This window comes from Protopterus annectens, chromosome 5.part0, assembly GCF_019279795.1.
Source record: "Protopterus annectens isolate FY-2018-M chromosome 5.part0, PAN1.0, whole genome shotgun sequence".
NCBI classification, from domain to species: domain Eukaryota; kingdom Metazoa; phylum Chordata; order Ceratodontiformes; family Protopteridae; genus Protopterus; species Protopterus annectens.
Window position 1 is genome coordinate 1,085,403,801 of NC_056735.1, and position 14,896 is coordinate 1,085,418,696.

General features: G+C 39.0%; 1 protein-coding gene across 1 annotated transcript in view; it reads right to left on the reverse strand.

Annotated features, from left to right (window-relative positions):
• The window catches only part of LOC122801535 (interleukin-1 receptor type 2-like), a 311,639-nt gene that overhangs the window by 59,282 nt on the left and 237,461 nt on the right, over window positions 1-14,896 (reverse strand). The window contains exon 8 of the mRNA XM_044070956.1: window positions 3,122-3,267. Within this exon, the coding sequence (XP_043926891.1) occupies window positions 3,122-3,267 (146 nt within the window). The remainder of the gene's footprint in view (window positions 1-3,121; window positions 3,268-14,896) is intronic.

Genomic DNA, 14,896 nt, shown 5'->3' on the forward strand with positions numbered 1-14,896 from the left:
AGTTTGTTCTTTCAACTTATTTTTGTATAGTATTTCTAATGTAATCTTTATTGTATTGGATTATACTGTATTTGTATTGTACTGTATGTGGAGCTTTTCTCCCCAGGCCTCTGCTGAAAACAGGTTCTGTAGATCCAGTCACATCACCCCTGTAAACAAATGTCAAATAAATAAAATAAAATAAAGTGTCTCACAGCTTTTAAAGTTGATAGCTCTTTAGAGGGATACTCTTCTTCTGCCTAGTGTCTCTTTTACAGTGCCAAAGTGTTGTACCAGCTGTCAAATGCTTTGACAGATGGTAAAACACTGCCCACTTCTATGATTTTTCTCTAACTGTTAGGACATGGAGCAGGTAAAGCTTCGTGTACTACAAATAATGATGATCATGTCTCCAAGCTATGCTCTCAACATGGGTGCCAAGATTCACCTTTGGAGCTTTGCCCCTTAAAGGGAATTTCTTGGTGTAAATGTCTCAAACACATAATATGCTAGTTATGACTGGACACCCAATCAAAATAATCTATGTTGATATTAGTAAACATAATTATAATTTAATGTTGATATGAATATCTATATGCTGTTACTTAATTTCTTTACCAAGAGACTGCTTCTGTTGTTGCTCTTACACTACTTGGGTACTGAACAATTTTTTTAAATGGCTCTTTTTTGTAAAACAGCTTTATTGGTGTAATATAAAATACAATCAGAATAGAAAATTGTCATGTAATACATCACAGATCAAATTTACACACTTGCCAATACACTCAGAGTATAATAATGATGTAACTATAGGTGAATACATATCAGGAGGAAAAAAAAAAGGAAAGAAAGGTGAAGAAGTAGACTGTATTAAAAGCTGAAAAATAATATGAACCGATACCAAATTCAAAGTTATTATACAATTTTTTCAGGACAACTAGTTTAAACAAGTGAAGAAGGAACTGATAAATTCAGAGTATACTGGAAACCGTATATAAGCCACAGAAATTATGTTTTTAGAAATTATAAACAGTGCCCATGGGTTCTACTATCAAAAATTATCCATTGTATTTTTATGTTACATGGGAGAGAGAGAGACAGGAATATCCTAAGAATTATTAAAATACCTGCTTATATCCATAAATGAAATGTTTAGTAACAGCCTTGGTAAAATTTCCTCATGATTGCTACTTTGGTGACATTACAGAGCCATTTAAGGGTCTGATTTGGGGACATGTATTATTTCAGCTTTCACTCAGAAGCCCAAATTCCTTATGTGACAGTGTGGGGAGCCTATATCTAGGCACCCAGCATACTGTCTTATGGACCTTTTTTCAGATTTGTTTAAAAACTGGGCAATCCCTTATCATATGAGGATATTCTACCCCCTGTGCCAAACTCTGCCAACATATGTCATTGTCAGCCTGGCCTCTTTTTTTCAGAGCTTGGAAGATGGGAATTCCCATTTTTGGACTAGTTTACAGTATTTGAAGGTTTGAAATGGAACAGTTAAATACTTTCTCCAGTCAGTTTGGATCTTCTCTCAGACAGGTCCTGGGATGGGAATGCTCAGTGCCTGAAATGCTGAGAATGGGCTGGTTGCAAGCCCTTCTATAGCTGGGAAAATTGTTTGGGCTAATTTCCAAAGTTTGCAAAGATACTGTTCCAACTGTTCTGATGGCATGGGGTTTCACCATCTGGTGCTATCATCTACTTGACAGTCCCTGGTTAAATATTGTCACCTTTTTATCTTTTAAATTGCTGACCTTGGCCATAAACTATTGTAGGGTAGGTCTCATATGTGAGATACAGTAAATTGTTAGTGCTTGCTTTATCACAAAAAACTGTTGTTTTTTCACGTTCAACAAAAGAAAAATTTTTACTGGCTGTGTCAATCTTGGCTTTAATATATGTAAAGTTAAAGAGTTGGGTTTCATACTTATCTGCTTAAATGAAGACACAAATAATCATTCTGATGGAATGGTAGGAAAGCAAAACTACAGCTTCTTAGTGATGATGGTGCCACATTTTAATACAAATTTCTTTAAAATGCTTCCATGTAGGACAGAAAAAGTAAAATGAAACAGCATCAGCAATTCAGCACTTTCATATGAAAAAAACACCCCAACAGCTAATTTTTCTCAGCTGTATCACAGTTATTTTATAGTTGGTATTTTCAGTGTCTTTAATATGAGTACCATAACAGTTAGAGCATTAAAAAACAATTAATGCTTGCCTCCCACACATGCACGCTCTCATAGATACAGACACACACACACACACACACACACACACACACACACACACACACACACACACACACACACACACACACACACACACATCTTTTTAAGCCCATTGTTTCTTCGTTTTAAATGAGTCTGGTTTCTTCCTGCCTGATATAATAACATTTACCAACATCAGTGCCAACAGTGCAGCATTTGCCCTTTAGGAATGTGCTTCTTGAGTCACCTTTGGAGCTCCCACATTGCATTCCCAAGATTATCTGAGTGAGAAAACCCCATGGCCCCTTGCATGAAGCTTAGTAGGTGATGACGTCTTTCAGCAGCTAAAATCCTACTTGTTTCTGAACTGCAATGAAGAGATGCAAGTCTACATGCTACCTTGTCAGGTAAACATTTTGAATGGGACTGGGTTACTTAGGTGACAATTACTTAGACAAAACACAACAGTGGCCAAAATCAAACCAGCAGTTGAACTCTTCAGTGTCTCAGCCCATTCGCCAGGGAGAAGCAACTTACAAATTCTCTAAATGAAGGTATAGGTGCAGGGCACGAGGAGAAGTGAACATTATCTTCAGTTTTCTTGTATCAGCTGCATTGTTTCAGCTATCACTGCTTTCGGCTGTCTGACTCAGGGTCAGTAATCCTAAACCTCATTTGGATGTCTTTAAAGTCTTAGAGGCAAAGGACCACCACTTCATAATGTCAGTTAGTACAGTATAAGCACATTTACCTTTTACAGAAGGAACAAGAAGAAATCAGCTGATACTTAGGTGTCCCTCCTTTTATTCCTTCCCTCACTCCATGAGTTAGCTCCCAAACTGTGCTGGCTGTCCTTCCACACAGAACTACAACATTTCTATACAAAGCTCAATATACTACACAAAGTAAGTGACTACCTTCTTGTGTGAAGAAAAACGTTGTTTCATTGAATCCATTGTCACTGCGAACAATGCATTTAAAATCAGTTTCAGCATCATGTTCTCTAAATTCTTCAAAAATCAACTCAACTTCAATATAATAGGCACCATTTTCATAACTGACCCTGGAAGGAAAAGAAAAAAAAATTGTAGGCACTGTAAAAAAAAAGAAAAAAACAGCACTTAAGGATTACTTAATTTGTACCGAGGTCAGTTAAACTGCCCTTGGTTATTTACTCTGGAGTGACTGGATCATAGTTACATGATTAAAGAAAGTTCAAGCAAGATAAAGTAAATACAAATAGAAGACACAATTTAAAAAGAAAATTACAGCTACTCAGTATAACATACAACAGCAGAACAAGTTCACTGATAATAAATTAAGCCTTGTCACTTAACCAGGTGAATGGCCACTAAGTCTGTGCATAAAGCTGTTTATTGAATAGCTTGCAAATGCTTAGTATGGATGGTGCAGAGAAAACTTTATTAATGTAAGATACAGCATTTATTGCTAATGTTAATCCCTGTGACAGCCTAATGTACAAGGTCTAAGGCCATGAGAATGAAGGAAGGTTAAAAAGTAAAAAAGACAGAATGTAACCAAGTTCAACTGACCACTAATTAGAGGAAAGAAAGCAAGATGGGTCTAGCAGTGAAGGTGAAGTTAATGTCTTAACTGTGGAATGGAAGAAAGATAACAAAACAGGCACAGGGAAAAAAGGAAGTTAGTATAAAAAAGCACTGAGTACTTTTAAGCAATAAGATGCAGGGGATGGGCTAGGTGAGAGAATGAAAGAATTAAGGTGGGGCAGAAAGGTATGGGAAGAGAAGATGTTCGGATTTACTCAAGATATTTCTGTGATAACAGATTGAAGAAGTGTGGGATGCCCAGTATTTGCTGTCATCAAAGTGACGAGAGTTCACTGTAAAATAGGCATTCAAACTGGATTAAAACAGACTGTGGCACAAATTATACTGTAAAACCCATTTCACCAACCAGTTTAAAATAATATATATTTTTAGCCATAGCAACTTTAAAGGGAGAGGACACACAGATTTCCAGTTATACTGGTAGCAAACCATACATTTAAGCCCTAAAACTGTGATATAAAATCAATTGTAAAAAAATGGCATTGCACATTTGTTTCATTGTCATGCAGACTCACAGCAAAAGTAGAAAATATAAAAAATAACTGGAAATAAATGTAATTCCAAATGTATTCTGAGCTGGTCTTTATCAAACCACATATTAAAAGCATACATCACTAAAGCATACATTTAAACATAAGGAGACCTGAGTTTAATTAATGTTTTTTGTTCAAGAAAGCAAGACACTATGAGTATGTCAGACTAAAGCTCTGGTTCTTTGAAGTACTGGCTATTTCTATTTATTTGTCATTTACTTATGTTTAGTTTTTTTTGTTATATGCAATTTTTGTATCCAACATTAAGCTTGCATATCATTGTAGTATTACAAACCTTCCCTCAAAACTAGGTACTATTGTATTCCTTGGAACTGACAGTTTCACTGCTGTAGTAAATGGTTCTTAACTTTGATTATGGTATAATATGATATATTTATTTGTTGGCAGAAGGGGACATGTAGCTTACCTAGTGTGCCTCTTCTCCATTTCTCTAATTCCCCCTCAAATACATCTACGTATTCCACCTCTCAAAGAAGAAGTATTTTTTACAGACCTGAGGTACAGTTAATCCTAACAATCTTCTTTCTCTGCCAGCTCCTTTCTTCTCCTTTACCATTCCTGTTCAAGGTGACTTTTCACTTCTCCCTTCTGTGATCTTGTGTATTCTGTATCATGTTTTCTTGTGTCCTGGTATTTGTGAGAATATCTCAGGTTCTACTAGTGGGTGGTCATATCCATTCTCCTCCTTCCCAAAATGCACTTTTTATGATTTTCCCCCATATTCCTTCTAGCAACCTGATGTTCCTCTTTTAGTATGTCCACTACAATTAGACCACTCAAGGTGTGCTCTAGCCAGAGCCCAGAAGAGCAGAATTACCTCTTTGCTTCTTAAATTACACCAGCATTTATTTGTTGCTCTCACTGCCTTCTCACTCTTGTCCTGTTGTTAAGGAATGTGTGTCCTCATCTGATGCTTCATACTAGGATTATTGCAGCCCAAGTGCAGTGCTTTGCATTTGTCTGCATTAAACTGCAATGACATCCTTCTGCCCACATTGCCAGCCTTTTCAGGGCCTTCCTTTGACTGTTCCTTCTTATCCTCCACTTCTGTGCCTACTTATGCAGTATAAATGTGACAATTTTGTTATCTGTTCTCCTGAAATATGTCTGAAATAAAGACATGGAAGATCACTGTATCCAGAGCCATTCCCAGATACAGGATCTTTATTCCTAAGATCATCCTTCTCACCGATTTACGCTGTGTTCTAGCCATCAGCCATGTGTAAGCCAAGTTCCTCAGTCTCAATTCTGTCTTCAGCCCTTGCAGTTTTTCTAGCAGTTGCCTGTGTGGGACACAGTCAAATGCCTCAGTGAAATGTTAGAAGACCAAGTCTACATGTACTCTTATGTCAGATTCCTAAAAAGTAGTTCACTTCTGACTAACAAATCCTTATAATCAGGAACCCAAAATGGTTGTAACCATTGCTTGATTGCTGCCCTATAGGAAAGCAATGAGCTTTTCTTTCAGGATTCTTTCATTAACTTCCCTGGCACTGTTGTTAAGGGTAATAGCTTTGCAGTTCCCTAGATTTTTTTATTCCATCTTATACAAGGCTCCACTTTTGCTGTCTTGTAGTCCTAGAACGTTCTTCACTGAGCATTTTTTTCAGTAGCCTCACTTACACACTGGCCACATTTCTGAAAGTCTAGCCGGCAGCCCATTGGGTCCTGTGCTTTATCATTCTTTATTGTCTCTCTCACTCTCTCCCTCTGCCTTGCCTCTAAAGTATCCCAGAGTCCACTCACTGTTCTCTCCAATCTTCCACTCAGTCAACCTCCTTGCCAAAACTGCATCCTCTTCTCCATTTTGTTTGTAAATGTTAAAACAAAGAATGAATTCTAAAGCTCTAATTTTTTCCCCTAACTTCAGTGATCTCCCTTCCTTCTTCACTTAGCCTGATCAGGTTTGTTCCACCTGTTCTTCTTTCTGCTAAGTAGCTAAAAAATGTTGTTCCCTTTTTGACACATTCTTCCAACTTACTTTTTTATCTTCACCTTTGCAGCAATCACTTCTGATGTTGTTTCACTTGTGTCCTTGTGCTATGCCTCCTCCATCACTCCAAATGCACTCTTCCTCCTTTTGCATACGCTGCCTTTTGTTCAGTTTACCACCCCACATTGCTACTTAGTCACACTGCCTTTCTGCTCATATTCCAGTATTAGTCTCTACCTAAAACTCGTCCATAGCCTTGAGTACTGAATCTTTGACCCATTCCTGTAGCTTATTCTCCCTCAGTTTGCCTCATGACCTCTAACATATCTTGACCTTTTTGTCCAGCTCAGCATAAGACACTCTCCTAAACTCCAACAGCATCTTCTTTATTTCCCATTTTTATTTTTGCACACCACCCTAAACCTTACAGTGATATGATCACTATTGCTTAATGCTGGCATCTTCCTTCTGCGCCACCAATATTCCATACTCCACTAGCAACCTGTACACAAGCAACAGTGGCAGCTAGCCATGAAGGAAGAAACTCATCAGGTTTTTCGTGTCACCCTGTGAATGTGAAAGGGGATATGTTTGTTTGGTCCAAATCCCATCAACAACTTTCCAGTATTGGCTAATGATATGACTGGAAGGGGGTTATGGGGAAGGCTGTCTCTGATGGGCTCTTCCATTTGCCTTAATGTGAAATAGCTGCATACTGCACCCAGTGTTAACCCACTCCTTGAGCATTTATCATAGACTGCTCAAAAGTTAGGTACAGAGAAAAAAATCCACTGTCCTTCCATAGTAATGACAGCTGTAATTTATTTCTTAAAGAGAGGGAAGAATGTAAAAAGGAAGATTTGGGGGGCATGACATAAATCAAAATTACAAAAATATATCCAATAGTGGCTTTATTTGAACATTCCTGAACCTAACCATCCTGGTCAAGACCACCTCCTTTATGCTATTGTCTTGCAGCAGTTGCCTGATTCTCTCATGATCTAAAGCTTCTATGAGCTCCCACTTCTTCTCAGTGTGAACTGCAGCTATCCAACAAGGCAATGCTTCTCAGTTTGGCTGCTTTGCCTGAGAGGTACAGATAATCTGCTGCATCTAAAGCCATCCAATACTAAAAGAACAAAAATAATTTTACATTTCTGCTGATTATTTTTACTGTATTTTGTACAAATTCTGTATTATGTGTTACATTTCTCATACATTAGTAGTGTTTCAAAGCTGAACTGATTCCACTGCTGCCGCTGCTGCTGCAGTATTTAATTTTATTGTGTCTGCTAGTTTTACAGGACAGTAGTATCTAGATTGTGTGGTTTCCCTGCACCTGAGTTCTAAAACCAGCATTTTTACATTAAGAGAGTTTTCTGACTTCACTCTTGTGACAGAAGTGTGCTGTAGCAAACCTGGGTTGGGGGCTGCTGGCCGAAAGCTTATTGTATGTCTTTTTGATTGGTCTGTAGGCCTTGCTGTTGTAAAACTTGTTTTTCTGGTTCTATATAACCCCAGTGTTTGCACTAGGCTGCTGTCCAATCAGCAGCAGTTAGCAGTGCCCTGTATAGATGCAAATGCTTTCAAGATAAAATTCCCCTTAAAAAAATTATCTCTGCAACCTTCCCCAGTCCCCCTGCTGCTCTAGGAGCATCTGAGTTGTGCACAGAAAAGCTTCGCCTTGTTGGATAGCTGCAGTTCACACTGAGTACAACACTCATTCTTCGTCCGTGTGTTATCATCCTAGTCCAGTCAAACCTACTCACGCTTTCTCCCTGGTTAAACCTATAGTGAAAAACCTGAAACAATGGATAGGCACTTTCATGCTATCTCTGTGTCAAGCCTGGTTGTCATGGGTATCCTTTGGCAATGTAGTAATTGTCTCATGTATTATACAAAAACGGAGAACAGCAAACAGCATACAAACAAGAATCTACTCGATTGTCTCATGTATACTGACAACCACTTAACCCTGAAACAAGCACAGTATGTGAGGGGTGTAGTTACAATATGAAAATTGAAACACAACTCTCACATACTGACAAATTAAATGACAAACAGGTTGTCAGCACACTCACATCATTTCACTCACTAAATAAGTTCTCAACACATAAACCTACATATGTGGAGGTACTCAAAAGTAACTTACCAAAACCTCAGAGGCTTTCCTTACACTGCCATCAGAAACCATATGCAAATAAAACCAAGTCAACACCAACCATTACACATAAAAATACAACTGACAGTATCTCCACAAGTAAGCCTCTAAGGCAAACCTCCACAAGTTCAAATATCTTGGTCATACAAGACTCCATCATGAGACACATGGATGCCTCCCTCACCATGTTAGAAAAAGAGAGGGTTAGAGTCAGTTGCATGTCAGCAGTCAGGATTTGCAAGCTCATGTAGGCACTCAGGTCACTCAACCACAAGTACCAGTATGACTCAGTTGGCATTTGTACTGTGTAACACAGACTAGCCACATATTGTGCTGTGTCTAGTTCTGCTTGTATTTGAATTGAGCACTAATCCCCAGCAAACCTTTTTTGGAGGGGGCCTTCTGCACCCTTGTAGCAGGAGGTATGTGGCAAGAGACCCATCCATTGAAGCTTGTTGGCCTAGGGCTTTGTTCTGATCTTTTCGTTGGCTATTTTGCCCACTAGTAAGGTGTATTCATTCATTTTAAAAAGCCTCATATTTGCTTGGGTTTCTGCTTGTTTAAACCAAGCTAAACTGAGTTAGGGGACCAGCCAGTACTTTGCCATCTGCATCTGAGCCATGCAAGGCTTACATCTAAAGATGAGACTATTATTACTTGCATTTCTGCACTTGCTAACCGTTATCACTATTTTTGCTGAATACGTCTGCATTTTTACTGTAATTTTTGACTGTTTTTGAACCTCTGCATTTCACTTGTGTTCTGGGCATTTGTACTGTGTAGCATAGACTAGCCACAGATTCTGCTGTGTCTAGTTCTGCTTGTATTTGAATTGAGCACTAATCCCCAGCAAACTTTTTTTGGAGAGTGCCATCTGCACTCTTGTGGCAGGAGGTGTGTGGCTAGAGACCCATCCATTGAAGCTCGTTGGTCTAGGGCTCTGTTCGGAGCTTTTGGTTGGCTGACTGTCCACCAGTAAGATCTTTTTCATTTATTTTAAAAGTCCCATGTTTGTTTGGGTTTGCACGACGTGCATCTCTGGTGTGCATAAGAGCATTACGTTTTCCACAACACAAAAAAAAATGAACACCGCAACATACAAATGAAGACTTTAATGCAAAGCTTTCAGGTAAAAACCTTCCTCAGTGCTAAAAATATTTATCCTGTTTATACATTTTATACATTAAAGCATCACACAGCCAATGAAAAACTTACTTAATCAATCAATTAACACATAATAAATAGCTTAATAAAACGTAGTTCATTCTAAAATACAAAATCACCTAAGGCACGCTTGTTTAAATTTGAGAATAGGCTTTAACGTAACCTTTTGGTTAATGTCAGGTGGGGTATCAGCTTGTAATTGTAAACCCCACTTATATTCCCTAACCTCAAGTTTATTATTAATGTCACCTCTCCTAATATTTTTTATTAGTAATATCTATAACCTTAAAAACAAAAACATGTGATGGACCAGCTTCCTCAAAATGCTTAGCTAAAGAATTAGTCATTACTTTTCATGTAATATCTGAATTGTGCTCAATAATTCCATCCTTTAATCTCCTGACAGATTTCCCAACATAGAAGCTTTTGCATGCCTTACAAGTTGCAAGGTATATAACACAACAAGTATTACAAGTTGCAAACATTTTAAAAATATACCTTTTATTTGTTAGGGGATGTAAAAAATATGTATTCTGATCAATGGAACTGCAGCAACAACAATTATAACATGGAAATGTGCCAATTTTAACAGATTGTTTAGACACAATATGACCATGAAGGTCCTTATAACACAACCACTGTTTTAAGTTGGAGCAGTTACAATAAGTAAACATAGATCTATCAGTAATAAATGTACGTAATTCTGGCAAATTAGTAAAAATACCCCAATTATCAGATATGATTTTTTTCTATACCCTCACTACATCTACTATAAGTAGTAATATATTGTATAAAGTTGTCATCATTAAGAGTATTTTTCTGCATGATGTAAGCATCTCCAAAATAAGGTCTAGCTGCAGAGTCTCTAGTTGCAACAACATTCTGTTTGGTATTAACCAATAAATCAGCATCATACCCCCTACTACCATATTTTTGCATCATTTCATCCATTTGTTGAATGCAGGTATCTAAATCTGTATTCAATCTACTTATTCATGTTAGTTGTCCCTTAACTATCTCTTTAAAAATCTAAGGCGCATGCATACTTCTTCTGTGTTAACATTTATTCTTGTGCACATTTTTTCCTATAAACAGACATATGTAAACCTATATTATCATGTCGTAAAACAATATCTAAAAATTCAATAATATTAGGAGAGGCATGCATAGAAAATTTCAAAAATGCTGTACTATTGTTTAAAAATTCTATAAATAATTCAAACTCATTGACTTCCCTTCCCAGATTAGAAATGCATCATCCACAAAATGTTTAAAAAGCCCATATTTGTAGAACAATGCTCAGGTCCATTATAAATAACATTATTTTCCGAGTAATCTAAAACTAAGGTAGCGTACGTATTGGCAACTGGAGTGCCCATCGCTACCCCTTAGATTTGATAGCAATACTTGTTATCAAATATAAAATGTTGTTCTCCAAGACAACTTCAAGCAGTTCACATATTGTTTCTATATATATATATATACTAGAACCACATCCACTAGTACAAGGAAAATTCATAACAGATGATATTCCATATTTGTTCGGTATCTTCTCCAGCAGGACATTTTTACTGTTGTGCTTCCCTATTGGTCTAGAGATCAGTACAGCCTCTGCGCTAGAGCTACCCTCTCTAGTTCTTCTCATCTATACTGGTGGACTACCCTCTCACAGGAATGCCAACTAGTCATTTCTGGTAAATCCCTGTTACCGACCACACCTGTTACCTAGCACTATGGAAGGACACTACCCCACTATTTCTCCTGCCTACCTAGTTAAATTAGCCATCCTGAGGCAATGTAACAATTTCCCCATGTACACTGACAACCCACTTATTTTTACAATATGCCAGCTCAACATATGAGAGGTTCATCTACATATAAAACATAGAATCAAAACTGCCTTGCTCACCAGTTAGTATACATGACCCTAAGCAGGTTGTCAGCAATCACATCTCACCACCCTCACCTTCCAGATAACCAACACATAACCCCACATATGTGGAGGACCTGTCTACAGTCCTACCTGAAGCACAGACACTTCCCAAACACAAGCACACCATGCATAGTTCATTTGCAGACAAAAATAGTGCACATAAAAATACACATGTAAGTGCCTCAGCAAGTAAGCCATTAAGGTGTAACACAAAACCAAATTTACTAGTCATAGGTGATTCTAATGTGAGACACACTGATGTGCTATTCACCAGGATGGATAAGAAGAAGGTAAAGGTTAACTGTCTGTCAGAAGCCAGGATCCAGAACATCACACACACACACACTCAAGTCTCTCAGCACCAAGTACTGTTATGACTCTGTCATAGTACATGTTGGTGTGAATGACTTGAGACATACCTCTCTGGACTATATGAAGAGAGATATGACTGAGCTCTCTGATTATGTGTCCCAGGCAGGTATGTCCCTATCCTTAAGCAGCAGCATACTACCTTCACCTAGCATGATGCTGAAATTCAAGCAAAAGATGATTGACTTCAACAATTGGCTTAGTTTCTGGTTTCATTCTAAGGTGATTCAGTTTCTGTCACCCTGGGACGTTACGGTTGATAGACCTTGACTCTTTGCCAGAGACGGTATTCACCTGTCAACCCTAGGATTTTGGCTTCTGGCAAATGCTCTTGCCTTCCCCTGTTGCCTTTTCTAGGAAATGTCACAAACACAACATTTCCAATGTAAATTATTCCTCAAAAACCAACATCAGGGTCATGCTGCTAAATGCTAGGAGTCTAAACCTAAAACTGTTGTTGGAAGCTGCTCTCACCTTGGAGAATGCTGACATCTGTGCTGTTACAGAAACCTGGTTCAAAGCTGCGGAAAGCACCCTGGCCATACCAGGTTACAATGCTTTCCACTCGCTCATACCATCAGATGAGAGCAGGAAATCCAAAGGAGGAGAAGTTATCAATTTTTATTAAAGACAAGTACTCTTCCAGTTTGGTAAGACTAAAGTGAGCTCCTAGAACTACTCCAAGTAGAACTCTCTATAGGTAAAACTCCTCTCCAAATTATTGGCAGTTATAGGACCCCCTCCATGAACCAGGACACCCACAATGCATAGCTGGACCTCCTGGAGTCCTTCAATATACCACCAAACACTCCGGTCTTGGGAGACTTCAGCTACCCATCAATAAATTGGTCTAACTATACCTGTACCAATGCGCTCGGCCAGAGATTCTTGAAGTTTGTAAACTCTAATGCCCTGGACCAGTTAGTGGACACCCCCCACTAGGGGTTCAAACATTTTGGATCTAGTATTACGAACATGAATGATCATTGCACCACCCCCAAGTGTACAGTCATCTCTAGTGAGATCTGACCACAGGTCAGTCACACTAGAAGTAACAATAGCATCTGACCCTCCCCCAGCTGGAACTAGAATAAATAATTTCTCCAAAGCAAACTATAATCTCTTACAGGATGATATTACTAGTTTCATAGCCCCTACCCCTACTGATGGCAAGGATACCTATGATGAGGTTTATACCAAAGCCTTGTATAAACACCTTCGCAGCTGCATCAGCTCAGCTGTATCTGACAGGATAAAAGTAAGTTTCTCACATAAGAACAAACCTGCTTGGCGGACATTTACCATAAACAGGCTATATAACAGGAGAAAGAAACTGCTGTCTAAAAGCAGTAGGAGATGGTACCCAACTCAAAGAACTCCCTCCTTGGACTAAATAAGAAAATAAGACACCTAGTGAAAAAATCCAATGTAGTCTATGAATCTAAGTTGGCCACCCTAGCCAAGGGTAACCATAAGGCATTCTTTGGCTACGTCTACAAAATCAAAGGAAAATCTCAGATTTGCACAGAACTTGTTGTAAATGGCACAGCATATACTGAACCTGGTGAAATTGCTAACCTACTGGCAGAGAGGTTCAGTGAGAACTTTTCACCCCTGTCTCCACCCAATATACCGCAAGACATCCCTCCTACATGTCGTCCCCCAGAAATCTCTAAGGAACAGGTCCTTAATGCCCTTTCCAAGGCTAAAAACACAGACTCTATGGGATCAGACAACATCCCTGGCTGCATCCTAAATTGCTTAAAGCAAAAGTTAGCTGTACCTCTGAGTACCATCTTTAACTACAGTCTAAGCACTGGGTATGTTCCTGCAGACTGGGAAACTGCCACTGTCATCCGTCTCTACTGACCTCAGGAATTACAGAGCCATAAGTCTAACCAGCCTCATATGCAAGGCCATTAAGAGAATCATCATGGCCCTATCAACAAGGACATAGGACATAGGAGACCTCCAGACACTAGACCCATCCCAGTTTGGTTTCATCAAAGGGAGATTGTGCCTACTAAATGTGGTGGACTTCTTTGAGAGAGTCACCAGTTCCCTGAATGAAGGCAAAACTGTGCATATTGCCTATTTAGATGTAGCAAAGGCCTTTGACACCATTCCCCACTCAGGTATCATTAATAAACTTACCCAACTGAATGTAAATCAGTATATAGTCAAGAGGGTTGCAAACTGGCTCACCAATAGAACACACACAGTTAAAATAGGGAACTTTCGATCCATCTTCAGACCAGTAACCAGTGAAGTACCACAGGACTCAGTGCTGGGGCCCCTATTGCTGTGTATTTACTTTTCAGAAGTACAGGCCAAAACAAAGGGCATGTAGTTAACAAAGTTTGCAAATGACTACAAACTGGGAACAATCATTGAATCCCTTTGTGACACTGTCACCCTCCAGGAAGGTCTTACTCAAACCAACGACTGGTGCCAAAGTTATTCCCTTCAGCAAGGGAGATGTCCCTGCAAAGTACCACATTAACAACACCTTAAGTACCCTATCCATAGTAAGAGATCTGGGCACACAGGTTGACGGCAACCTCTCCTTTGACAATCACGTTTCCGCAGTGGTAAGGAAGGAATTCTGCATTGCCCATCTAAGAGCATTGCCTCCATAAAAAAGAAGTTATAACCCCCCCCATATTCCTCCCTTATTAGACCAGTTATAAAGTACAATGCACCCTTTGATATGCATCTCGCCAGGCACCTGCAACAATTAGACCTCAAAGGTACTTTACAAAGAAAGTTCAAGGTGTCCAACACATGTTCTATGCTGATAGAGTAAGATCCCTGTCACTACACTCTGTGTTGTACAGACTACTCAGGGGTGATCTCTGCCTAACCTATAGGGCAGCTGCGGATCCTGCCCTGATGGAATTGCTACACATTAGCAAGACAAATGGTATTCACTGCACCTACACTAGTAACCTCAACATGAGAAGTAGCATTAACAGGTCCTGCTGGAGAG